Source organism: Salvelinus namaycush, chromosome 14 (genome assembly GCF_016432855.1).
Source record: "Salvelinus namaycush isolate Seneca chromosome 14, SaNama_1.0, whole genome shotgun sequence".
Classification (NCBI taxonomy): domain Eukaryota; kingdom Metazoa; phylum Chordata; class Actinopteri; order Salmoniformes; family Salmonidae; genus Salvelinus; species Salvelinus namaycush.
Window position 1 is genome coordinate 20,742,650 of NC_052320.1, and position 27,689 is coordinate 20,770,338.

The 27,689-nt window shown below is 43.1% G+C and overlaps 1 protein-coding gene across 1 annotated transcript in view; it reads left to right on the plus strand.

Moving 5' to 3' along the window:
- Positions 1-24,515: 24,515 nt before the first annotated feature.
- Positions 24,516-27,689, plus strand: part of LOC120058660 (plexin-A2-like) — a 375,679-nt gene continuing 372,505 nt past the window's right edge. The window contains exon 1 of the mRNA XM_039007410.1: positions 24,516-25,742. Within this exon, the coding sequence (XP_038863338.1) occupies positions 24,516-25,742 (1,227 nt within the window). The remainder of the gene's footprint in view (positions 25,743-27,689) is intronic.

Here is a 27,689-nt window from a genome sequence, read left to right on the forward strand (position 1 = left end):
GACAACAGCCCTGGTCTAAGTGGTGCACTATATAAGTAAGAGGGTGCCATTCAGGATGCAGCCTCTGCTTCTGGCCTGGCTGCCGTCTGCTGGAATGAGGCAGTAATCAGTCATCTCAGCACAGAAGCAGCTCGATGTGGTGGCTTTTAACCGGGATTTGGGCGTTATTATTTGACAGAAGGTTGGGTTGAGCTTGCTGCATTGTGATTGGCCAGCTGCCGAGCGGAGCTGAGAGTAGAGAGAGGTGTCAGAGTCTGTGTGCTCTGGAAAGGAGCTGCACTCAGACGACCCTGACCCCTTGGCCTGCTGGGAAGGTTTGTTGACATAGACACACACACACACACACACACACACACACACACACACACACACACACACACACACACACACACACACACACACACACACACACACACACACACACACACACACACACACACACACACACACACACACACACACATTGTGTTTTGCACAAGCACATGGAGTAGCCAGCCAAGTAGAAGAAGTAGCCAGCCAGTCTCCCCCAGGCCGGGGTTAAGACTTTTTGGACAAACAAGCTCTATTTTTGTGGCCTTTGAAATGCTATATTGTATTTTTAACCAGCAACTATCAGGAAAGAACACTGATCAAACACTGAACATTTACATTTTGACTGCACTGGGCCGGCCCTGTAAGAGTATGTTGACTTCCACAGGCTTCAAGCTTCCCTTTAAGAGTACTTTTCTCAGCTATCTGCAATACATGATTGAAGACTGTTAAACAGGGACATTGTTAGACAGAAAGCAGCAGTTGACTACTCCATTGTCACACTTACATTAAATCAGTATACCTACAATGAGTGTACAAAACATTAGGAACACCTTCCTAACATTGAGTTGTACCTCCTTTTGCCCTCAGAACCGCCTCAATTTGTCAGGGCATGGACTCAACAAGGTGTCGAAAGGTTCCACAGGGATGCTGGCCCATGCTGGCTCCAATGCTTCCCACAGTTATGTCAAGTTGGCTGGATGTCCTTTGGGGCGTGGACCATTCTTGATACACACGGGAAACTGTTGAGTGTGAAAAACCCAGCAGCGTTGCAGTTCTTGACACAAACCGGTACGCCTGACACCTACTACCATACCCCGTTCAAAGGCACGTAAATCTTTTGTCTTTTCCATTCACCCTCTGAATGGTACACATACACAATCTCAACTGTCTCAAGGCTTAAAAATCCTTCTTTAACCCGTCTCCTCCCCTTCATCTACACTGATGGAAGTGGAACAAGTGACATCAATAAAGGAGCAGAGCTTTCACCTGGATTCACCTGCTCAGTCTATAACATGGAAAGAGCAGGTGTTCTTAATGTTTTGTATACTCAGTATATATCAATAATTGAAAATACCATATAAGTATCATTTGCTTTTAAAACAAGCTTTTAAAACATATTTTGGAACCAAGTGAGACTTTCTCTCCACTAGCCTACCTATTGTTCCTGCAGTGAGGAAGATTCACCATCATTTTTGCTCATTTATAAAAAATTAAAATAACTTTTACATACGTATTCACACCCTTTGCTGAGTACTTTGTTGAAGCACCTTTGGCAGTGATTACAGCCTTGAGTCTTCTTCGGTATGACGCTACAAATTGGGCGGCAGGTAGCCTAGTGGTTAGAGCGTTTGAGCCAATCAGTTGTTTTGTGACAAGGTAGGGGTGGTATACAGAAGATATTATGGCAAGAACCGCTTAAATAAGCAAAGAGAAGTGACAGTCCATCATTACTTTAAGACATGAAGGTCAGTCAATCTGGAAAATGTCAAGAACTTTGAAAGTTTCTTCAAATGCAGTCGCAAAAACCATCAAGCTGTATGATGAAACTGGTTCTCATGAGGACCGCCACAGGAAAGGAAGATCCAGAGTTACCTCTGCTGCAGAAGATAAGTTAGAGTCAATTACACCTCAGAAATTGCAGCCCAAATAAATGCTTCACAGAGTTCAAGTAATAGGCACATCTCAATATCAACTGTTCAGAGGAGAATGTGTGAATCAGGCCTTCATGGTCGAATTGCGGGAAAGAAACCACTACTTAAGAACATCAATAAGAAGAAACTTGCTTGGGCCAAGAAACACGAGCAATGGACATTAGACCGGTGGAAATCTGTACTTTGGTACGAGGAGTCCAAATCTGAGATTTTTGGTTCCAACCACCGTGTCTTTGTGAGACGCAGAGTAGGTGAACGGATGATCTCCGCATGTGTGGTTCCCACCTTGAAGCATGGAGGAGGAGGTGTGATGGTGTGGGGGTGTTTTGCTGGTGACATTGTCAGTGATTTATTTAGAATTCAAGGCACAATTAACCAGCATGGCTACCACAGCATTCTGCAGCGATACGTCATCCCATCTGGTTTGCTCTTAGTGGGACTATCATTTACTTTTCAATAGGACAATGACCAATAACACACTTCCAGCCTGTGTAAGGGCTATTTGACCAAGAAAGAAAGTGATTGTGCTGCATCAGATGACCTGGCCTCCACAATCACCTGACCTCAACCCAAATGAAATGGTTTGGGATAAGCTGGACCGAAGAGTGAAAGAAAAGCAGCCAACAATTACTAAGCATATGTGGGAACTCCTTTTAAGACTGTTGGAAAAGCATTCCTCATGAATCTGCTTGAGATAATGCCAATACTTTAAAGAATCTAGTAAAATATATTTTGATTTGTTGAACACTTTTTTTTGGTTAGTACATGATTTCATCCATATGTGGTGTTTCATAATGTTGATGTCTTCACTATTATTCGACAATGTAGAAAATAGTCAAAAGAAATACCCTTGAGTGTCCAAACTTTTAACTGGTACTGTATATGAGATCGACATTATTCAGTCAGTTCGACACCTTTTATAAACGAGTCAAGCTTATTTTTCAATCAAAGCACAGTGAACAGCCTATGTACCACAAGTCCGTGGCTGCATATGAAGTCTACTGGCCCAAACACAATTTCTACTGGCCCGGACATGGTGTAGTTCTTGGGGTTTTGCTTTCTCTCTATGTTCAGCTATTGATAGGCTACATTCTATTATATGTATTAAAAATCTGTGTAATATAATTTATCAATGCAAGTCATTACTCTATTCTTTAGAATTGCAGTATTAATTGCATTAATTTTCTAAAATATGTCATTTTGACATTTGAAAATAGGACGCTGTCCCTTTAAGACAAACTTAAAATGTGATATCGGGACATGGCTACAGTAGGCTAGCCAAGACCAATGCTAGGTGTCTTTTTGTACAGTAGCTTTCTTTTAGCAGACTATCACCAGTAGCCAGCATATTGCTAGTATGTTCACTATTGAAGGTTTACTTTTGTTAATCCATTTCCCTAAAATAAATAAGCTCAGCGAGTAGATTGATGGGCACTTCTTGCGTGTGCTGTGTGAAGGAATCAACTCATGCACTGCACAAGTGCTCGCAGAAGGTAGTCACTTAACCCTAATTGCTCCTGTAACTCGTTCTGGATAAGAGTGTCTGCTAAATGACTAAAATGTAAAAGTTGTGACTGGCGGGAGCTTGAATGAACAGCCAATCATATTGTTCAGATACAAGTAGCATGACATTTATACGTGTACTCTTCAAATGGTTTTCAATGGTAGACTGCAACAGAGCTGGTAAATGTTGAACTGGAGTACAAAAATGTGCTGAAAAGTTAGTGGCCCTACCGGGACAGTGACTGACGAGTGTTACGCGGGGTGGAGCACGTGAACCCAAGTGCAGACGAGGACGAGGAGACAGGGATAAGGTAACCAAGGCATTTATTGAAAAGCGGGGGGGGGGGGGGGGGGGGGGGGTGTAGGCCAGGCTGGGAACCAGGAACTGAGGCTGTGGCAAGGGGAGCAGAGGCAGTGTAAGCAGGTCTGGAGCGGAATCCAAGGAAGCAGTAGAGCGGGGGTCCAGGGCAGAGAAGCAGGACTGATGAGACGAGGGACTGGTGACAGGGACCAGAGTCAGAGCGAGTGGAACTGTAGTGGAGAGAAAAGCAGCGTCAGGCTAGGGAAAATCCGGCACCACAGGATAATAAGATCTATGCAGGAACAAACAGCTTTAAATGCAGACTGACCGAACAGAGGCTACGATCTGGCAGCGTGGAAGTGGCAGAGCTGAGTATTTGTAGAGGTCTCGATTATGGAACAGGTTGCAGCTGGTGGGCATCTGCTCTTATATTGTAATTAACCTGGCTTTAAACAGTACCTTCATGATTTATATTGTAATTAACCTGGCTTTAAACAGTACTTTCATGATTTATATTGTAATTAACTTGGCTTTAAACAGTACTTTCATGATTTATATTGTAATTAACCTGGCTTTAAACAGTACTTTCATGATTTATATTGTAATTAACCTGGCTTTAAACAGTACTTTCATGATTTATATTGTAATTAACCTGGCTTTAAACAGTACTTTCATGATTTATATTGTAATTAACCTGGCTTTAAACAGTACTTTCATGATTTATATTGTAATTAACCTGGCTTTAAACAGTACTTTCATGATTTATATTGTAATTAACCTGGCTTTAAACAGTACTTTCATGATTTATATTGTAATTAACCTGGCTTTAAACAGTACCTTCATGATTTATATTGTAATTAACCTGGCTTTAAACAGTACTTTCATGATTTATATTGTAATTAACTTGGCTTTAAACAGTACTTTCATGATTTATATTGTAATTAACCTGGCTTTAAACAGTACTTTCATGATTTATATTGTAATTAACCTGGCTTTAAACAGTACTTTCATGATTTATATTGTAATTAACCTGGCTTTAAACAGTACTTTCATGATTTATATTGTAATTAACCTGGCTTTAAACAGTACTTTCATGATTTATATTGTAATTAACCTGGCTTTAAACAGTACCTTCATGATTTATATTGTAATTAACCTGGCTTTAAACAGTACTTTCATGATTTATATTGTAATTAACCTGGCTTTAAACAGTACCTTCATGATTTATATTGTAATTAACCTGGCTTTAAACAGTACCTTCATGATTTATATTGTAATTAACCTGGCTTTAAACAGTACTTTCATGATTTATATTGTAATTAACCTGGCTTTAAACAGTACTTTCATGATTTATATTGTAATTAACCTGGCTTTAAACAGTACTTTCATGATTTATATTGTAATTAACCTGGCTTTAAACAGTACTTTCATGATTTATATTGTAAATAACCTGGTTTTAAACGGTGTTTTCATGATTTATATATTGTAATTAACCTGGTTTTAAACAGTACTTTCTGTCAGAGTCTAGGTGATGTGGGTAAGGCGGAGTCAGGCACAGGACACAGAGATGAGTAATAATAGTAACTTTACTCAAAAATAATCTTCCAACAAGGAGAACGAAAATCCAGAATCACATAAACGAGACAACTGACAACAATAAACACGCACAAAACCATGATGGCTCCAGCGCGTTAAATAGGGAAATAATTCAAACGTAATGGGAACCAGGTGTGTACAATACAGACAAAACAAATGGAAAAAGAAATATTATCCGGAAATCTTATACGTTTTGTTCTGTGAGATAATATCAGTCAGTTGACATGACCTTTATGAATTATGAAGCCTTTACGTGCTTTATGTGCCTGTTTTGATTACCTAAATGCTTCAAAATTCACAAGAAGTTGCGTAAACTGATGAAGATTATTATCTCATAGAATAAAACGTATAAGATCTCCTAAACCTGTGTTACCACAGACCTTATTTTCAACGTTTATCCCAAAACCCTCCAAAACCCCATTCATTTCCCCATAGGCTTTGTACAACGAACCATGGCGGAGTTAGTGCCTACAAAATGACACCATTACTATTGCTCAATTTACAATAACACATACACTACCTTTAATGATATCCAGTAAGTTGAAACACGTAAAATAACATATCCCCGCCAGACATTTGACCTTTCATACTGCTGTTACTACATCATCTTTCCCCCTGCTTTCATTAGACCTGACTTTCAAAGCACAGGGATTATACAGCATAGGAGACATGCTGCAGGAATGGTTAAGAGTTTCCTGTTGATAAAACTTGTATGCTGTCAGTCAAACAGCTTCATGTAATTCCTATCTCCCCAGCTGAGGAGCTCTATCTGATCCAGTTGCCCCCGGTGACACGCAGCCTGTTGGTTTTCCTCTTCTGTTGAGGATTTCTCCTCTCCTGTCCCCTCCTCTCCTGTCCCCTCCTCCTCATTCTCCTCTCCCTTCCTCCTCCTCTCCTCCTTTTTCTACATCTCCTATTCTCTTTACAATTCAGATTTATGGAAATCAGCTTAGCTAATAGAAACCTGCTCAGCGCCTGAGAGAGGCTTACAGACAGCTCTGATTAGAAGACACCAGTGATATGTCTGTCAGTCTGAGGAAATCCCATCTCGCTATTGATGCTCCAAATGAAAATGACTGGTACAAGGGGGTTGTTGGTTGTGTCATTGCGGGGAGAGTGTCTGTTTGTATTGTGTGTGTGTGTTTTGAGGAGGTGGTGCAGTGGGTGGGGGAACAAAAGACATTAGAATAACAATGATATTGTAAGCTCTCTCCAAGGATGTCGTAGTAGGTTTGAGGCATAATGCCACTGAGCACTTATCCAAACAAAGCTCAAATGCAGCGTCAAACAGGCAGGGTGGCAGGCAGGGTGGCAGGGTGCCTCATTGAGTCTCAACAGGCTGGGGAAGATTAGATGCACTCAGCCTTGTTTGCATTCAAGGAAAAGCTTGTATGTATGCTGACTCCTGCTAAGTCTTCTATCACGTTTTTTCCTTGGCAAAAATGAAAACACGAAGCAGACCTGCTGTATGTAAAATATTGCGTGCTAGATCTTGGAAAATACATAAATGTGACTTTGGATGACAACATAATGATTGATGTTTGTTTTCAACATTAGGGCTGTTTTCCTAAAGAAGTTAAGTGCACTTCATGTTTTGTTTCCTTGCCACGATATTAACGAGTATCGCAATACTGGTATCGTCCGGCCCTAGTTGACAAGGACATGGCTTTTTCTGTGCAAGATGTCAAAGTGTGACTTTGACGTGCTTCAGTTTGAGTAGTAATATCTATGTAATAACACCACAGAAGCTGCTGTGGTTAGTTAGCTCAGTGACTGGCTTCAGGAGACCCAGACAGTGGAGGTAGAGACATCCTCATCCCTAGGGGACTACAGTAGGCTTAAGGCCACTAGGCCATGGGCTAGGCACTAGAGCAGTGATGTGGGTCACTATTAAAGAAACACTGGATGTAGAGTGCCCTCTTTGACTAAGTGCCCTTAGAGTGGCCCAGAGTGTATGTGTAATCATGGACGAGTGTAGTCATTTACTATGCTAAACTCCTAGTCCTGTTTAGTCATAGCTTAGAGTAGGGGTGTCAAACATACGGCTCGCGGGGCGGGATTCGGTCCTTGAGGGTGTCCAATCCGGCCCACGGGGGTTTGAGCGGGGGGTTTGACACATACTTAATATGCTTTACGATGACTACAACCAAATGGAAACTGTGTAGGAAGGATAATGGATCTACAGTCATGCAGTTTCTTGACTGTCCAGCTCGCCAATAATCAGTGAAATGAAAGCAAGACAGTCAGGGAGCATTGAAAATAAAGAAAAATTATGAATAGAGGACTATTTTTAGCAAATTGTGACGGCAAGGAAATATAACACATTTTCAGTGCGGCCCTCCGGACCTCATTGAAGAACTAATGTGGCCCCTGGGGTAAAAAGATTTTGACACACCTGGCTTAGAGCATAGTAGTGGCCATGTCTAATGATAAAAAACGACAGCAGCACTCAGTGAAATTGCTGTGTCTGTCTGGAGATGACAGTGGCCTCGTCTATGTTGTGCTTGTTGTGGCAGTTTAATAGCTGCTTACTTACACTACATAGTTCTTGCATGACCAACATATCGTCTTTGCATTTTTCAGTTGACAGCTACAGAGGTTAATGAATAGGTAAAGCTTGGCGATATGGAATCCATATAACAATAAATTGACTGAATTATCACAATAAATTGAACGATAAGTTTAAAACATTAACGTGCGCACCAGTTACTTTTTTATATTACCTTTAAAACTTCTACTACTTTGAATATTGTGCCTACCATTGTCCTCTTAGCAGTGGCCCACATTCGCGCTAATATAATTTAATTCCTCTAGTAAAGTTATGGATCTCAGTAAAATGTTCTCAATAAATGGTTGGTTCGGTCCGTATCGATAATTTCCGGTTTATTGTCCCAGCTCTAGGAATAGACCTAGCTGTTAAGTAAAGGAAATATCCAACCTCTCCAGAACAACAGTAGCACAGGGACGGAAGCATAGGCCCTGTGGTCAGTGAGTGTTATCCCTCTCCTCCTTTCTTCCACTCCTTACTTACTGTGTCATTTCCCTGTGGTGGGCTGGATCGTATAGCTGGATGGATGTGATGTAATGACTTTAGTGTTATTGGAAACAGAGACAGTCCCCACCACTGCACACTGGCTGCGTCCAAAACGGCACCCTATTGCCCACTGTATGTAGTGCACTGCTTTTGACCAGGACCGATAGGGCTCTGATCAAAATGAGTGCACTATATAGGGAATAGGGTACCATTTCAGTCAGTGCTCCTATAATGAGACAAAGGAACTTCTAAATATAACTAGTCCAACTCCTCGAGACGAGACACAGCAGCAGAAACCCTCTCATTATCTCCAGCAGGATGTCAGCTGAAATAAAGACTAATGGACTAACCTTTCCCGCTAAACACTTTTTTATAGTCTTCTCCTCCTATACAGAAAGACCTCCCTTAAGAGGAGATTAAAACATTCTATTTTTAATAGCAACTTGCAAATGGCCGCTATCACTGCTGCTGACGGTTCACTTTCTTAAACCCAACCACAAAAGTTTTGCTCCAGGCACTTTCTTTTCTTTTTATTCTTAATTATGTTTTCAAGTTATTTGTTGTTTGTTTATTTTTTCCCCAAGTTGGTCTCCTGTAGATTGTAGCGTCTCACTTTTATTTAACTGTTTAAATGTCATGCTTTAGATGAATCATTCAGGGAATAACTGAATTAATCCGAGCCGTGAAATTGCGATATGTCATTTCTTTCCCTATCCCACAACAATTATTGGATTTAACAGCGTAACCGGATTTTGGTTTATGTTCTTTATCTCCTGGAATACAATGTCTGTAAATATGAATTTAGGAGATCAAACACAATTTGGCTGCATTGTTAAGGAGCTTAGTGTGGGAGGGGAGTCAAGAGACACAAGCGGAGGGAGGGAGAGAGAAGCGACTGCTCTCTTCCAGCAGGTTGACCGGATTGTGAGCTATAGACCAGCTTACTGAAAGCATTTCACCACTTTCTCTAGAGCATGTGGCCAGGCTACAGCACTGTCCATTGTCCACACAGCAGTCAAGTACCATTGTGTTGGTCTGTTTTGTCATTGTCCTTTAGCTTTTCCTCTCCTTCCCTCATTTTCCACTTTGGCAAAACCCCTTCACTTCTACAGATTAGCCTAGCCGCCACAATGCAGCTCTCTGTCTCCCTCAAATCAAATCAAATGTTATTTGTTGCGTACACATATTTAGCAGATGTTATTGCAGGTGTAGAGAAATGCTTATGTTCCTATCTCCAACATTGCAGTAATATCTAACAATACACACAATCTAAAAAGTAAAAGAATGGAATTAAGAAATATATAAATATTAGGACAAGCAATGTTGGAGTCCGGAGTAAAATGGTGCCGATAGAGAGGGCTGCCTCGCTTCTAGATCTTAGGAAACTTTGCAGTATTTTATTTTTTTATGTATTATTTTTTACATTGTTAGCCCAGAATTTTTTTTGTGTTATTACATACAGCCGGGAAGAACTATTGGAGATCAGAGCGGTGGTAACTCACCAGCACTACCAACACTACGACCAGTAATATGACTTTCCTGAAGCGGATCCTTTGTTTGCACCCCCCAGGGCAATTGAACTGGTTCCAGAGGCCGACCCTAAACAACGCTGGCGGAGGAGAGGTACTCGGAGTAGGCTTCTTCTCCGACTTAGGAGGCGAGCACACCACCCACCGCTTCCGAGTATATTACTCGCTAATGTTCAGTCTCTGGATAATAAAGTTGACGAGCTCAGGGCGAGGGTTTCTTTCCAGAGAGACATCAGGGATTGTAACATACTCTGTTTCATGGAAACATGGCTTTCTCGGGATATACGGTCTGAGTCGGTCCAGCCAGTTGGATTCTCAGTTCAGCGTGCAGATAGGAATAAATATCTCTCTGGAAAGAAGAAGGGCGGGGGTGTATGTTTCATGATTAACGACTCATGGTGTAATTGTGATAACATACAGGAACTTAAGTCGTTTTGTTCACCCGACCTAGAATATCTCACAATCAAATGCCGACCGTATTATCTCCCAAGATAATTTTCTTTGGTTATAATCACGGCCGTGTATATCCCCCCTCAAGCCGATACCACAAGGAAAAAGCTGCCAAAGTTCTATCAACACATTGACTGTAGTACTTGCGCTGCTAAAACATTCGACCACTGTTACTCCAACTTCCGGCCAGTCAAGTTCTTCCACACCAATCTTGACAAACTATTTCTGTATGGACCTTTGGAGACATTTGATTGTGAGTTATTCTAGGTCTGGTTAACAAAAGGACTTGAGTTCCTGTGCCACAATCACACCATGAGTAGTTCATCTTGAAACATACAACTCCTTTCTTTTTCCCGGAGAGTTCTTTATTTATGTCTGCGCGATGTACTGAGAACCCAGGTGGCTGTATGGATGGGGACAGTATATCCAGGGAGAGCCAAGATTCCGTGAAACAGAGTATGTTACAGTCCCTGATGTCTCTCTGGAAGGAGATCCTCGCCCTCATCTCGACTTGATTATTGGAACAGTCTCTGGGATAAGTGGAATTGCTTTGGGGGTACGAACAAAGGGTTCAATTCAGGAAAGTCATATTTACCACCGCTCTAATATCTAAAAGTTATTTCCGGCTGTATGTAATAGTGGTAAGGACTTTCTGTGCTAATAATGTTAGAAATAAAAAAAATACTGCAAAGTTGCTTAGGAGCCATGAACAGTCTATAGGCACCATCTTGCTATTCCCTGTCGCCGCTGCTGGCCTGGCACTGCCCCTGAAGCTCAGCCAGTGGCCACTGACCGGGGAAACCTCCAGCGCTCAGGCACATGGACCAGGCAGAGGCGCTCAGGCACATGGACCAGGCAGAGGCACACAGGCAGGGGACCCTATTCCCTATATAGTCCACTACTTTAGGCCAGAGACATCTCTGGCCAAAACGTAATGCGCTATAGACAGAGCTGATTGCAGTAAGACAGCAGGTCCCATTGGGTTAGCAAGGCAATCAGAGGCAGCAGTTTGGGTGAGTTCAGCATGCCAACGTGTGGTTCAGTCTGTGTCACAGCCCCACTGTTTCATTATAAATGGGAAACTTTAGAAGAACACAGGGTTTATTTCCAAACCATGATCACATCTTCTAATGCACAATGGAATGCTTGTCTTCCTGTTTTCCTGCTGAACTTCTTACTCAGTTGTTAATATTGCTTCACTCACATGCCGGGCCTAGGCTTTGTCTACCTAGAGACTAGCTGACTCGAAGTCTACTGATCTCTGTACTGTACCTCTTTGACTTGTACCTACTTATAGGCCAGCTGTGTGTCAAAGCACCCCTCCAGTCAGAGCTGCTTAATTACATTTACATTTTTGTCATTTAGGAGACACTCTTATCCAGAGCAACTTACAGGAGCAATTAGGGTTAAGTGCCTTGCTCAAGGGCACATCGGCAGATTTTCCACCCGTTCGGCTCAGGAATTCAAACCAGCGACTTTTCGGTTATTGGCCCAACGCTCTTAACCGCTAGGATGCCCGCCGCCCTAAATGATTCAAATGCATGATTAATAAACACAGGACAGATTGATTAATGCAGTTAGAGGTTAATACATTGTGTGCTGAGCAGTTAAATGCTTTTTTGTAAGCATGTCTGTGGTATGAGCTTATTCCCACAGTAGCTGACATTTGCCTGTTCGCCAGTACATCTTTCTGCATCGTTACAACTTACACAGTTGTAATGTGTCAACAAATCAAAGCTGACACACAAACAAGGCTTGTTTAGAAGACAGATGGCAGTGTGGAGATAGTGGAGATAGTGGCATGGAGGTGTTGTTTAGCTAGTAGTCTCTGGTGGCAGACAAATTGAGTCACTGGCCAGCGTGCAGCCGGCACGCGACATTTGGGTCTGGAGATACAGATGCGGGATGTTCATTTTCTACAGCAGGAAAAAAATCCTGAAGCAACAGGAAATGTGAATTATTTTGTGGGTTATAGTTAATGGATGTGTGTAGGTGTTGATACATTTTTTGTAAGGGATAATCAAGTTGGACATTTCTAAGTGGAAATTACAAATGTCAGAAGCCTTATTAAACCTCAAATACACTACACGTTTAAAATGTCCTGCAACAAGGTGATCAAATTAAGATCCTACATCTGTAAGGCCTATCTTGCTGGGGCAGTGAACTAAGGGCTGGTATTGTATGTAAAAAAGGCATTTATACAATGCTGGTATGGTCCTCCCTTCATTGTAGCTCATTTTCATAAACAAATCAAGCCTGGACAAGAATGACTGTATTGCAGCCTTCCACCTCACACAAATGCTACCACAGACTCAGTCAGGCGTATCACCCAAGATGCAAAGTGTCTTCTTTAGGTCTAGGTTATAAGGTGACTGGGTTGTGATTCGTCGCCACTAGTTGTTACATGCTAACTGCTTCCTGCTAAACCTGACTCCTAGCGAGCAGGAGAAAAAATAATGTGGCTTCAAACAAGAAAGCCACTAACAAGCAAATGCAATCCTACTATTTACATCCCCTGCTTGCCGGCATAATCAGTCCTCCCTGTGAAGAGCAGCAGAAGGAAACAACATCAACAAAGTTTCTCATCCTATAGCTTTATTAACAACTAACCTCTGAGAAGTCATTTATGTACATCATTCATTTAGTCACTTCTTCTTCTTCAGTCCACCTGCCACCAGCTCACCCGCCACAACATGAAAGAGAAGAATGAAACACATACAGTATCTTCCCATGGCCTTGGGGGAAGAGGAAAGATAGAGGGAGAGGAGGAAGGAAGGGAGAGATGGATGGGTAGTAATATATACTGTATATGTATACAGTACCAGTCAAATGTTTGGACACACCTATTCATTCCAGGGTTTTTCTTTATTTTTGCTATTTTCTACATTGTAGAATAATAGTGAACACAAAAAAAGAAATAAAACATATGGAATAATTTAGTAACCAAAAAAGTGTTAAAAAAATCTAAATACTTTTTATATTTGAGATTATTCCAAGTAGCCACCCTTTTCCTTGATGAGAGCTTTGCACACTCTTCGCATTCTCTCAACCAGCTTGAGAGCACCTGGAATGCTTTTCCAACAGTCTTAAAGGAGTTCCCACATATGCTGAGCACTTGTTGACTGCTTTCCCTTCACTCTGCGGTCCAACTCATCCCAAACCATCTCAATTGGGTTGAGGTCGAGTGATTGTGGAGGCCAGGTCATCTGATACAGCACTCCATCACTCTCCTTGGTCAAATAGCCCTTACACAGCCTGGAGGTGTGTTTTGGGTCATTGTTCTGTTGAAAAACAAATGATTGTCCCACTAAGCGCAAACCAGATGGGATGGTGTATCGCTGCAGAATGCTGTGGTAGCCATGCTGGTTAAGTGTGCCTTGAATTCTAAATAAATCACTGACAGTGTCAACAGCAAAGTACCCCCACACCATCACACCTCCTCCTCCATGCTTCACGGTGGGAACCACACATGATGAGATCATCCGTTCACCTACTCTGAGTCTCACAAAGACACAGCGGTTGGAACCAAAAATCTCAAATTTGGACTCATCAGACCTAAGGGCAGATTTATACCAGTTTAATGTCCATTGCTCGTGTTTCTTGGTCCAAGCAAGTCTCTTCTTCTTATTGGTGTTCTTTAGTAGTGGTTTATTTTCAGCAATTCGACCATGAAAGCCTGATTCACATAGTCTTCTCTGAACAGTTGATGTTGATGTGTTTATTACTTGAACTCTGTGAAGCATTTATTTGGGCTGCAATTTCTGAGGCTTGTAACTCTAATGAACTTATCCTCTGCAGCAGAGGTAACTCTGGGTCTTCCATTCCTGTGGCGGTCCTCATGAGGGCCAGTTTCATCATAGCGCTTGATGGTTTTTTACATCTGCACTTGAAGAAACGTTCAAAGTTCTTGAAATTTTCCGGATTGACTGATCTTCATGTCTTGAAGTAATGATGTTGTTTCTCTTTGCTTATTTGAGCTGTTCTTGCCATAATATGGACTTGTTTTTTAGCAAATAGGACCTTCTTATTTATACCACCCCTACCTTGTCACAACACAACTGATTGGCTCAAACGCATTAGGAAGGAAAGAAATTCCACAAATTATCTTTTAACAAGGCATACCTGTTAATTGAAATGCATTCCAGGTGACTACTTCATTAAGCTGGTTGAGAGAATGCCAAGAGTGTGCAAAGCTGTAATCAAGGCAAAGGATGCCTACTTTGAAGAATTTCAAATATAAAATATATTTTGATTTGTTTAACACTTTTTTACTTACTACATGATTCCATATGTGTTATTTCAAAGTGTTGATGTCTTCACTATTATTCTATAATGTAGAAAATAGTAAAAATAAAGAAAAACCCTTGAATGAGTAGGTGTGTCCAAACTTTTGACTGGCACTGTATAGTTAAGCAATAAGGTCCGAGGAGGTGTGGTATATGGCCAATATACCATGGTATATGGTATATTGACCATATATCACAAACCCCTAATGAGCCGTATTGCTATTATAAACTGGTTACCAACATAATTAGTTTTGTCATACCCATGGTATATGGTCTAATAAACCATGGCTTTCAGCCAATCAGAATTCATGGCTCAAACCACCCAGTTTATAAATATATACAATACCGTTCAAAAGTTTGGGGTCACTTAGAAATGTCCTTGTTTTTGAAAGAAAATAAAATTATTTTGACCATTAAAATAACATAAATTTGATCAGAAATACAGTGTAGACATTGTTAATGTTGTAAATTACGATTGTAGCTGGAAACTGGCAGCTCCTCAACTGGCAGCTTCATTATAATAGTACCCACAAAACACCAGTCTCAACGTCAACAGTGAAGAGACAACTCTGGGATGCTGGCCTTCTAGGTAGAGGTGCAAAGAAAAAGCCAATTCTCAGACTGGCCAATAAAAAGAAAAGATTAAGATTGACAAAAGAACACAGACACTGGACATCGGAAATCTGCATCCCAGAGTCGCCTCTTCACTGTTGACGTTGAGACTGGTGTTTTGCGGGTACTATTTAATAAAGCTGCCAGTTGAGGAGTTGTGAGGCGTCTGTTTCTCAAACTAGCCACTTTAATGTACTTGTCCTCTTGCTCAGTTTTGCACCGGGGCCTCCCACTCCTCTTTCTATTCTGGTTAGAGCCAGTTTGTGCTGTTCTGTGAAGGGAGTAGTACACAGCGTTGTACGAGATCTTCAGTTTCTTGGCAATTTCTCACATGGAATAGCCTTCATTTCTCAGAACAAGAATAGACTGACGAGTTTCAGACGAAAGTACTTCGTATTTCTGGCCACTTTGAGCCTGTAATCGAACCGACAAATGCTGATGCTCCAGGTATTCAACTAGTCTAAAGAAGTCCAGTTTTATTGCTTCTTTAATCAGGACAACAGTTTTCAGCTGTGCTAACATATTTGCAAAAGGGTTTTGTAATGATCAATTAGCCTTTTAAAATTATAAACTTGGATTAGCTAACACAACGTGCCATTGGAACACAGGAGTGATGGTTGCTGATAATTGGCCTCTGTACACCTATGTAGATATTCCATAAAAAAATATGCCGTTTCCAGCAACAATAGTCATTTACAATATTAACAATGTCTATACTGTATTTCTGATCAATTTGATGTTATTTTAATGAACAAAAAATATGTTTTTCTTTCAAAAACAAGGACAAGTGACACCAAACTTTTGAACGGTAGTGTATATACCACAGGGGATGTGGAGGGGGTTAGGGAGATGGAGGGGTGTTAAGGAGGTGGGCGTGCAGGAGCGGGTGCTGCCTGCCTGTGTTCTAAAGCCCTAAAGGCCAAAAGGCTATGGGGCTTGAGGAGGAAAGAGCTGCTGCAAGAACCTGATTACACCTCCAGGGGGATTTACTCTGGGCTGCATCACAAATGGCACTTTATTCCCTGTGTAGCGTACTGCATTTGACAGTCAAAAGTAGTGCACTGTAAGGAACACTTTTACATTTGGCATTCACATCTGCTCTACTCTACTCTACTCTGCTCTATTCTACTCTACTCTGTTCTACTCTACTCTGCTCTGTTCTACTCTAATATGCTTTGTTTTACTATGCTCTGCTCTACTTTGTTCTGCTCTGTTCTACTCTGCTCTGTTCTATCCTGGTGTACTCTGTTCTATTCTGATCTGCTCTGCTCTTCTCTTCTCTGTTCTATTCTGCTCTGTTCTACTCTGCCCTGTTCTACTCTGCTCTACTCTTTTCTAATCTGCTCTGTTCTACTCTGCTATGTTCTAATCTGCTGTACTCTACTCTATTATACTCTGCTCTGTTCTGCTTTGTTATACTATATACTATGCTCTGTTCTACTCTCCTCTACTCTACTCTCTACTGTGATCTGCTTGGTTCTACTCTGCTCTACTCTACTATGTTGTCCTCGGCTCTACTCTGCTCTGTTCTACTCTACTCTGTTCTACCCTGCTCTGCTCTGTTCTACTCTGCTTTGTTCTACTCTGCTTTGTTCTACTATGCTCTGTTCTACTCTGTTCTGCTTTGCTCTACTCTACTCTGATCTGCTCGGTTCTGTTCTGCTCAGCTCTACTCAGCTCTACTCTGTTCTACTCTGCTCTGTTCTACTCTGCTTTACTCTACTCTGTTCTAATCTGCTCTGTTCTACTCTGCTCAGCTCTACTATGTTCTACTCTACTATGCTTTGTTCTACTACGCTCTGTTCTACTCTGTTCTACTCTCTACTCGGCTTTGCTCTACTCTCTACTCTGATCTGCTCTGTTCTACTCTGCCCTACTCTGTTTTCCTTGGCTCTACTCTGCTCTGTTTTACTCTGCTATGTTCTAATCTGCTCTACTCTACTCTGCTCTGTTCTACTCCGCTCTACTCTGCTCTGTTCTACTCTACTCTGCTCTGCTTTGCTTTACTCTCTACTCTGATCTGCTCGTTTCTACTCTGCTCTACTCTACTCTGTTTTGCTCGGCGTTACACTGCTCTCTACTCTGCTCTGTTCTACTCTGCTCTCTCTGCTCTACTCTACTCTACCCTGCTCTACTCTACTCAGCTCTCCCTGCTCTACTCTACCCTGCTCTACTCTCTACTCTGAACTCTGAACTTTTCTCTCTGCTCTGCTCGGCACCTCCACAGCACGATGCGCACACTCAAACAAAGGAAGCAGCATGGCTGGTGCAGGCATGGTGCAGGCAGGGAAGGTAGGAGAAATGGTATGAGGGGGTCCTGTCCCTGGCTTATAGCCTAGGCCCGCTATTTTATGGCCATGCTCATATATTATAGTGCTCCTGGGACACCTCAGAGCAGCCCACGCACCTCCCTCAGCCCAGCCCACACCAGCACACGCCAGTCCCTCTAATAGCTAACAGGCTTCCAGGCCCCAGTTCCCTAGGAACTCACTGTTTATGGGCTGAGGGATCAATACTCTCCCCAGCAGTGTATATTAAAGTCTGGACTGGCTGAGTAGCTTATCAGTTGATCACAGATGGAGGCGGGGGGGAGGGACACAGGATGACAATGAACAGGTTTTGACAGCCATGGGCTTGGGGGAGGGGTGTGTGTAAAATGACCAGACGTAGTGGAGAGGGACTGTACATCTCCTCTGTACTGTATATCAGACACACCCGGAACACCAATCCAGACATGCAAATTACAAATTCAAAGAAGCAGCTGATTATTCCAGCCACATCTCTCTCTCACCCATGGCTTGATTCTTTCTCTCTGATGTCCTCTCCTCTCTTCCTGCTGAGAAATGCAAATGTGTAGCGTAACGAACGATGTAGGCTTGTGTCTGACATGTTTCACCCTCCTGGCGTCCCCACCGACCCACACACACACACGGTCCACGCTACTTCGTCCAGCTTCACACTAATTACTCTTGTAGTAGCGCTACGTCTGATCATCCTTGATTTTGCGATTCTACTTCTACAGCTGCTACTTCTACTGCTGCTACTTCTACACCTGCTACTGCTGCTACTGCTACTTCTACTGCTGCTACTTCTACAGCTGCTACTTCTACAGCTGCTACTTCTACACCTGCTACTTATACTGCTGCTACTTCTACAGCTGCTACTTCTACTGCTGCTACTTCTACACCTGCTACTGCTGTTACTGCTACTTCTACAGCTGATACTTCTACACCTGCTACTTCTACTGCTTCTACTTCTACAGCTGCTACTTCTACTGCTGCTACTTCTACAGCTGCTACTTCTACTGCTGCTACTTCTACACATGCTACTGCTGCTACTGCTACTTCTACACCTGCTACTTCTACTACTGCTACTTCTACAGCTGCTACTTCTACTGCTGCTACTTCTACACCTGCTACTGCTGCTACTGCTGCTACCTCTGCTGCTACTGCTGCTGCTGCTACTTTTGCTACTTCAGCTACTGCTGCTGCTGCTACTTTTGCTACTTCAGCTACTGCTGCTGCTGCTACTTTTGCTACTACTCCTACTGCTACTTCTACAGCTGCTACTTCTACAGCTGCTACTGCTGCTACTTCTGCTACTTCTGCAGCTGCTACTTTTGCTACTACTGCTACTTCTACAGCTGCTACTTCTACAGCTGCTACTGCTGCTACTTCTGCTACTACTGCTACTGCTACTTCTACAGCTGCTACTTCTACAGCTGCTACTGCTGCTACTGCTACTGCTACTTCTGCAGCTCCTACTTCTACTGCTGCTACTGCTACTTCTACAGCTGCTACTTCTACAGCTTCTACTGCTGCTACTTCTTCTACTTCTGTTGCTACTGCTGCTGCTGCTACTTTTGCTACTTCTGCTACTGCTACTTCTACTTCTGCTGCTACTGCTACTTCTGCTGATACTGCTACTTCTGCTACTTCTGTTGCTACTGCTGCTGCTGCTACTTTTGCTACTTCTGCTACTGCTACTGCTACTGCTGCTACTTCTGCTACTGCTACTTCTACTGCTGCTGCTACTGCTACTGCTGCTACTACTGCTACTTCTGCTGATACTGCTACTACTGCTACTTCTGCTGCTGCTGCTTCTTCTACTGCTGCTACTACTGCTACTTCTGCTACTGCTGCTGCTACTTCTGCTACTTCTGCTGCTGCTACTTCTGCTACTGCTGCTACTACTGCTACTTCTGCTACTGCTGCTGCTACTTCTGCTGCTGCTACTTCTGCTACTTCTGCTGCTGCTACTTCTGCTACTGCTGCTACTACTGCTATTTTTGCTACTGCTGCTACTGCTGCCATTGTTTCCACTTGTTAGTCCCTCACTGAATGGTGTTGTTCGGTCCTGATGGAATAATACTGATAAAAGAGGTGAAAGCACACTGCAGTGTGCTGGTTGTGGTATTAAAGAGAGGGAGAGGAGTGTGAGCTGTGCATGTCTAATGGTGTCCTTATTCATTTAGGAATGAATGTTCTGGGGCCAATAATTAATCCCTGCAGGACGTGATGGTGTCAGCGGGAGAATAAAGGATTAAAACAGGAGTAACATTGTGGAAGAATAATAATTAATAGATTCAGATCCTGGTAAAACAGTCAGAGGCCTTCAAGGAGTATTTAGCTTTTTGACAACCAAGTTAAAATGTTTGATGTAAATGGCATGTTATAGAAGGGTCCAGATACTTTTCTTTGTGATTTAGTTTTGTTTTGAGAAGCTGCACCCAACCAGCAATTCACTTCGGCATCCTTGTTGTGCAGTACGGGGGCTCTGAAAAAACATGAACAAAGGCTCCATAAAAACCCAAATACGTCCTTTTTGAAACTAAAAAGCTCACAACGTTATATTCAATTTTGTTGCGACTCGAGCGATACCTTTCTGTCCATTCTAGCAGCAGGCTACACAGAGAATGGAACAGTTAGATACGCGAAGCAGCTTGATTTGCACAAAATGGAATATAACCTTGTAGATAAAGTTTGGAATGAAGCAATTTCATGTGTACAACATCTAAGGACCTGCATCACTCTTGTCACGCCCTGACCTTAGAGATCCTTTTTATGTCTCTATTTTGTTTGGTCAGGGTGTGATTTGGGGTGGGTATTCTAGGTTCTTTAGTTCTATTATTTGTATTTCTATGTTTTGGCCAGGTAGGGTTCTCAATCAGGGACAGCTGTCTATTGTTGTCTCCGATTGAGAACCATACTTAGGTAGCCCTTTTTCCCACCTGTCTTTGTGGGAGGTTAACCTCTCTTGGGTACGTGAGACGTTAGCGTCCCACCTCTTCAACAGCCAGTGAAACTGCTGGGCGCCAAATTCAAATACAGAAATACTCATTATAAAAATTCAGAAAACAAAACATATTTTACATAGGTTTAAAGATTAACTTCTTGTGAATCACGGTGTCAGATTTAAAAAATGCTTTACGGCGAAAGCATACCTTACGATTATTTGAGAACATAGCCCAGCAGACAAATCATTACAAACAGTAACCAGCCAAGTAGAAGAGTTACACAAGTCAGAAATAGAGATAAAATTAATCCCGCACCTGAGCCGCCACCGCGCATAAATGCCCACCCAGACCCTCCCCTATAGGTTCAGGTTTTGCGACCGGAGTCCGCACCTTTGGGGGGGGGGGGGGGGGGGGGGGGGGTACTGTCACGCCCTGACCTTAGAGATCCTTTTTATGTCTCTATTTTGTTTGGTCAGGGTGTGATTTGGGGTGGGTATTCTAGGTTCTATTATTTGTATTTCTATGTTTTGGCCGGGTAGGGTTCTCAATCAGGGACAGCTGTCTATCGTTGTCTCTGATTGAGAACCATACTTAGGTAGCCCTTTTTCCCACCTGTCTTGTGGGAGGTTAACTTTGTTTTTGGCACATAGCCCTTTAGCTTCACGGTTGTTTTGGATGGCTTATTGTTTTTGTTGGCGTCATATAAATAAAGGAATATGTACGCTCACCACGCTGCGCTTTGGTCTACTTCTGTTGACGGCCGTGACAACTCTACTGATCGTTTCCGTTTCTAAGAGGATGTTTTTGTGTATTTTTGGAGCCTTTATTCATGTCCTTTCAGAGACCCCGTACTGTGCAAAGAGGATGAGGAAGTGAATCGCTGGTTGGGGTAAGTTTCCCAAAAACAAGTCAAATTGCAAAAAAAGTGTCCTGGACCCTTCTATAACATGACATTTACATAAAAAAAATATATATATTTGATTGTAAAACAGCTAAATTATCAGAGAAGAGGGAGGGAGAAGAGGGAGGGACTGAGCGAGGTAGGGAGAGAGAGAGAGAGAGAGACAGGGAAGGGGTAGAGAAAGGCAGAGAGGGGGATACAGAGAGAGAGAGAGACCCTCTTTGGTCTGTCACCAACCAAGAAGGGCCTACAGCAGCACCTAGATATTCTGCACAGATTCTGCCAAACCTATAATGGTTTTCCAAAAAAGGTCCAGTTGCCAGGACCACAAATACAAATTCCATCTAGACACAGTTGCCCTAGAGCACACAAAAAACTATACATACCTTGGCCTAAACATCAGCGCCACAGGTAAATTCCACAAAGCTGTGAACGATCTGAGAGACATGGCAAGAAATGCATTTTATGCCATCAAAAGGAACATAAAATTCAATATACCAATTAGGATCAGGCTTCTAATACTGGAATCAGTTATAGAACCCAATGCCCTTTATGGTTGTGAGGTCTGGGGTCCGCTCAGCAAACAAGAATTCACAAAATGGGACAAACACCAAATTGAGACTCTGCATGCACCAAATAATGCATGCAGAGCAGAATTAGGCCGATACCCGCTAATTATCAAAATCCAGAAAAGAGCTGTTAAATTCTACAACCACCTAAAAGGAAGCGATTCCCAAACCTTCCATAACAAAGCCATCACCTACAGAGAGATGAACCTGGAGAAGAGTCCCCTAAGCAAGCTGGTCCTGGGGCTCTGTTCGCAAACACAAACACACCCCACAGAGCCCCAGGACAGCAACACAATTAGACCCAACCAAATCATGAGAAAACAAAAAGATAATTACTTGATACATTGGAAAGAAGTAACAAAAAAACAGAGCAAACTAGAATGCTATTTGGGCCTAAACAGAGAGTACCCAGTGGCAGAATAACTGACCACTGTGACTGACCCAAACCTAAGGAAAGCTTTGACTATGTACAGACTCAGTGAGCATAGCCTTGCTATTGAGAAAGGCCGCTGTAGGCAGACCTGGCTATCAAGAGAAGACAGGCTATGTGCACACTGCCCACAAAATGAGGTGGAAGCTGAGCTGCACTTCCTAACCTCCTGCCAAATGTATGACCATATTAGAGACACATATTTCCCTCAGATTACACAGATCCACAAAGAATTCGAAGACAAACACGATTTTGATCAACTCCCATATCTACTGGGTGAAATACCACAGTGTGCCATCACAGTGACCTGTTGCTACAAGAGAAGGCCAACCAGTGAAGAACAAACACCATTGTAAATACAACACATATTTATGCTTATTTATTTTCCCTTTTGTACTTTAACCATTTGTACATCATTGCAACACTGTATATATACATAATATGACATTTGTAATGTCTTTATTCTTTCGGAACTTCTGTGAGTGGAATGTTTAATGTTCATTTTTATTGTTTATTTAACTTTTGTATATTTTATACCTCACTTGCTTTGGCAATGTTAACATATGTTTCCCATGCCAATAAAGCCCCTTGAATTGAATTGAATTGAGAGGGAGGGTGAGGTGTGAGATAGGGAAGGAGAGAAAAAGGTAGGGAAGGAGAGAAAAAGGGGAGGGAAGGAGGGGGTGGGGGGGGGGGGGGGGGGACAGACAGAACACTTGAAGAGCAGAGAGGGATGAAGGTAGGGAAGGAGGGGTGCAAGCAGTGGATCTGGCTCCCAATTTGTTCTCACTTTGTTCCAGTAATAAGATCCAGACCTCCCCTCTACCATGGACAAGATAATTAACTCCTAGGGAAAAACTGTGAAGAGGGTCTTTCTCTCTCTCTCCCCCCAGTGTGTCTCTCTAAATAAACATTTAAATTTAAATTTAGAGGGCTTTATTGGCATGGGAAATGTGTTTATATTGCCAAAGCAAGTCGAATAGACAATAAACAAAAGGGAAATAAACAATTAGAAATTAACTCTAAACATTGCACTCACAAAAGTTTTAAAAGAATATAGACATTCTCTCTCTCGCTCTGTCTCTCTCTCTTGATGTATAACATGAAGGAGGGGCCAGATTGCAAAGCATGGTTAAATAAATAGCAGACTTCCCTTTATGGATGTTTTCACATTTAGACTAGAAAAATAAGGAGCACGGATAGGGAAGGTTGCCAGCCAACCGGAGGGGGGTAGAGGGGTATAACTGAAATGAGATGGCAATGCTAATGCCTCCTAAGGAAAAAATAACATGAGCCCCAATATATTTATTAATCATTACTTTGGTGTTTAGCTGTGCTTTACCCTTGTAAGTCTTTCTCTAGCTGGTATATTTTGGACCGTAAGATCTCTGTTTAAATGTCTGTTTAAATAGCCTCTTATTTTAAAAGTTTTTCTTTTTACCCATGGCATCTAGAATTAGTCGTTGTAGAATTAAATAAGTGGCTATATTGATTATAGACCACTAGCCTGAAGGGTGTTTCTCATAGCAGCGCATGGGCAGGGGAGATCTGTGAAATGTGGCACCCAGGGCAGTCCATTGGTTTGTGTTGTTCTTAGAAACCCAGTGTCTCTAAGGCCCCTCTGAGGCAGGCAGCATAACTATGACTCAGGTCATTCTAATTTCCGTTAACCGTAACCTGCTCACTTTCCTTCATTGTCCTATCAGACCTATCCCGTCCAGCAACTCCTCTGGAATGTGGCGATAAAGGTTTTTCCTTCCATTGTCTTCTGTCAGCTTCAATTCCACTGTTCCCTAACTCATTGTCGCCTTGGTGTGGGTGAACTCCTCCCCTTATCAAGCAGCAGTTACTGAATAAACAGACTCTTCCATTAGCTTTTATCTGCTTCCCCTTTGACTGAGTGTGAGTCACAATGTGCTAACTCTCGTTTATTCACCCCCTCTCTCTTTCTGTCTTTCTTTCAGAAACATGTGAAGACCCTGGTAAAGATACAAGCGCGAACCTAGCCTTTGAGAAGACAAAGTGGAAGGTAGCCTAGCTTCCTTCCCTCACATTCCTCCTCCTGTTTACTCTGCTGTTGCCTTGCTGCAGCGTCCCTAGAGGGATGGAGGGCCGGCGGTCGCGGCGGGTAACACGACGCAACGGCAGGACTTTCCCAGCGGGCCCTAGAGGGGGAGCTGTGCTGGCCATGCTGGGCCTGTGGCTGTTAGCTGTTGCTGCCACCGTGTGCCAAGGCCAGATCACCTTCACCAGCTTCCACCCGGAGCGCCGGGAGTGGGCCTTCAACCACCTGACGGTCCACCAGACAACGGGGGCGCTCTACATCGGAGCGGTCAACCGCGTCTACAAGCTCTCGGGTAACCTGACCCTCATGGTGTCCCACGACACAGGCCCTGAGGACGACAACAAGGCATGCTACCCGCCCCTCATCGTCCAGCCCTGCTCTGAACCCCTGACCTCCACTAACAACGTCAACAAACTGCTTCTCATAGACTACAGTCAGAATCGTCTGCTGGCCTGCGGTAGTCTCTACCAGGGAGTCTGCAAACTGCTGCGTCTGGATGATCTCTTCATCCTAGTGGAGCCGTCCCATAAGAAAGAGCACTACCTCTCCAGCGTCAACCAGACAGGCACCATGTACGGGGTCATCGTGCCCTCCTCCAAGGGCCAGGATGGGACTCTTTTCATCGGGACGGCCGTAGACGGTAAACAGGACTACTTCCCCACCATCTCTAGTCGTAAGCTCCCCCGCGACCCAGAGTCCTCGGCCATGCTAGACTACGAGCTTCACACAGACTTCGTCTCGTCTCTGATAAAGATCCCGTCAGACACGCTGGCGCTGGTGTCCCACTTCGACATCTACTACGTGTATGGCTTCGCCAGCGGCTCCTTCGTCTACTTCCTGACCGTCCAGCCCGAGACGCCGGAGAACAGCATGTCATCAGGTGGATCCTCCAACGACCTCTTCTACACCTCGCGCATCGTCCGCCTCTGCAAGGACGACCACAAGTTCCACTCGTACGTCTCCTTACCCGTGGGCTGCGTGAGGAACGGTGTGGAGTATCGTCTCCTGCAAGCCGCCTACCTGGCCAAGCCGGGCCGTGTGCTGGCCGCCTCGCTCAACATCAGCGCCACGGACGACGTGCTCTTCACCATATTCTCCAAGGGCCAGAAGCAGTACCACCGGCCGCCAGATGACTCAGCGCTCTGCATATTCACCATCAAGGACATCAACGCCCGCATCAAGGAGCGCCTGCAGTCCTGCTATCAGGGTGAGGGCAACCTGGAGCTCAACTGGCTGCTGGGAAAAGACGTGCAGTGCACTAAAGCGGTGAGTTACAGAGGACACACAAACACACACACACATACACACACTGGCCTTGACAGAATAAAAGGCCCAGACAAAGGTTCCAGAACTACAGAGGAACACAACTGTGCATACTTCCCAGTTCTCTCTCTGTAATCATACCCCAATGTCCATTATGGCTCACTGGTGTCACGGTCTATAGTTACCATTTCTACAGAGAACAATGACAGTGCAACCTTTTACATTCTCAACAAATGTTCAAAAGCTAAACTCATCTTACACAAACCTGACATCATTATTCCATTTTGTTGTCCATCCACACTTCTGTTTTCACTAAAAGGTTATGTGAAGCAGGCAGCTCTCTTCCACAGAGAGTTCACATCAGCCTCAGTTGGATGTATACAGCCAGCAGAATGCTCTCAGCTCAGCTCTAATAACCTGGGTAACAGTCTGTTTGTGCTGACATTCCACTCCTTCCCACTCCATATGACAGAGAGTACAAGGAGTCGAATGTCAGCTCTAATGTTTCCTCTAGACATTAATCAACAGGGCAGCAACCACAGCTCATCAATGACCCTAGAAACCACAGGGTTGAGTCTGAGACTTAGAGGAACTATGGTGAATGCACACACTCATAATAGTAACACACAGCAATCAAGATAACTACCTTTGACTGCTCTACAGATGGAGGATCTTAGTTTGCAGGATACTTTTGCTGCAATGCACGGCATTTACAACTTGTGTATTTGAGGTTTAAAAAGGCTTCTGAAGTTTGTAATTTCCACAAAAGTTTGACATTTCAGACTTGCTTTTCCCTTTCGAAAAATGTATCAACCCTTACAAAAATGTCATTTAATTATAATCCAAATAATAATTCACATTTTCTGTTGCTGCAAGATTATTTTCCTGCTGTAGCAAACTGGCTGAAATTAAGATTCTACATCTGTACTTTGCAGGGGTGCAACACTTTCCGTTATCACATCATTCTCACACTACATGTAATTAGGCCTAATTGTTTTGCAGCTCCAATAGGGGGGAGCAGAACAGGAACATTTAAGACTCTGAATGACATATAAAATGTTCACAAATTAAGGAGGGGATTTATTTTCCTTGGCAACCATCAAAGTGATAATATTCTCCTCTAGCGCATTCCAAATAAACACTCTGCCCTCGTAGATGGGGGAGGGAGGGGGGGGGGGCAAATGAGAGCGAGAGAAAGAAAGAGGGCAGGTGAGCTCAGCTCATGGTAGTGTGCTAGCAGCTAGATCCCACACCCTCCTCTCTGAAACCGTAAGTGTTCTGTAACACCAGGCCATATATCTGCTGTAGCATCTTCTTAGGTTTCTTTATTTGAATTCAGTCCCATGAGGCATCTGTCCTGGCTGCTCCTTTATGGCTTTGTTCTTTTTGCTCATATGAATTAAAAGGGGAATTATGAACACTAATGTCTCTAGACATGTAATGCATATGAGTGTGCAATGGGCTATAGGGTGGCATGCTTGTCGGTGATTGCCTTCAAGTGCAAGTTTGTATGTCTTTTATAAAAGTGTGTGTGTGTCTGTGTCGTCTTTCTGTCTATGTACGTCTGTGTGTTGGTGCCTGTATATAGTGTATGTGCGGGCCTGGGGGGGAAGGTTCAGGTTATAAATAGGATTATATATTTTTGACGTATTGATGATATACCCGGCGAGATCAGAAGTGTGTGGTTGCCTTTGTGCTAGTCCCCCGGGCCAATCTATTGACTGCTTATATTAACATCACTAAATTCCCCATTAGTGCAATGTCAGAGGTGATTGTCAGGCGGAGGGAGACGTTATCTGGGGCCTGCGCTGTTTGGTTTCATTAGCACCAGAGAGAGACAGAGAGAGAGAGAAAACCTTTTATGGTTGTGAGGTCTGGGGTCTGCTCACCAACCAAGAATTCACAAAATGGGACAAACACTCTGTGTACAACGTAAAACACCAAATAATG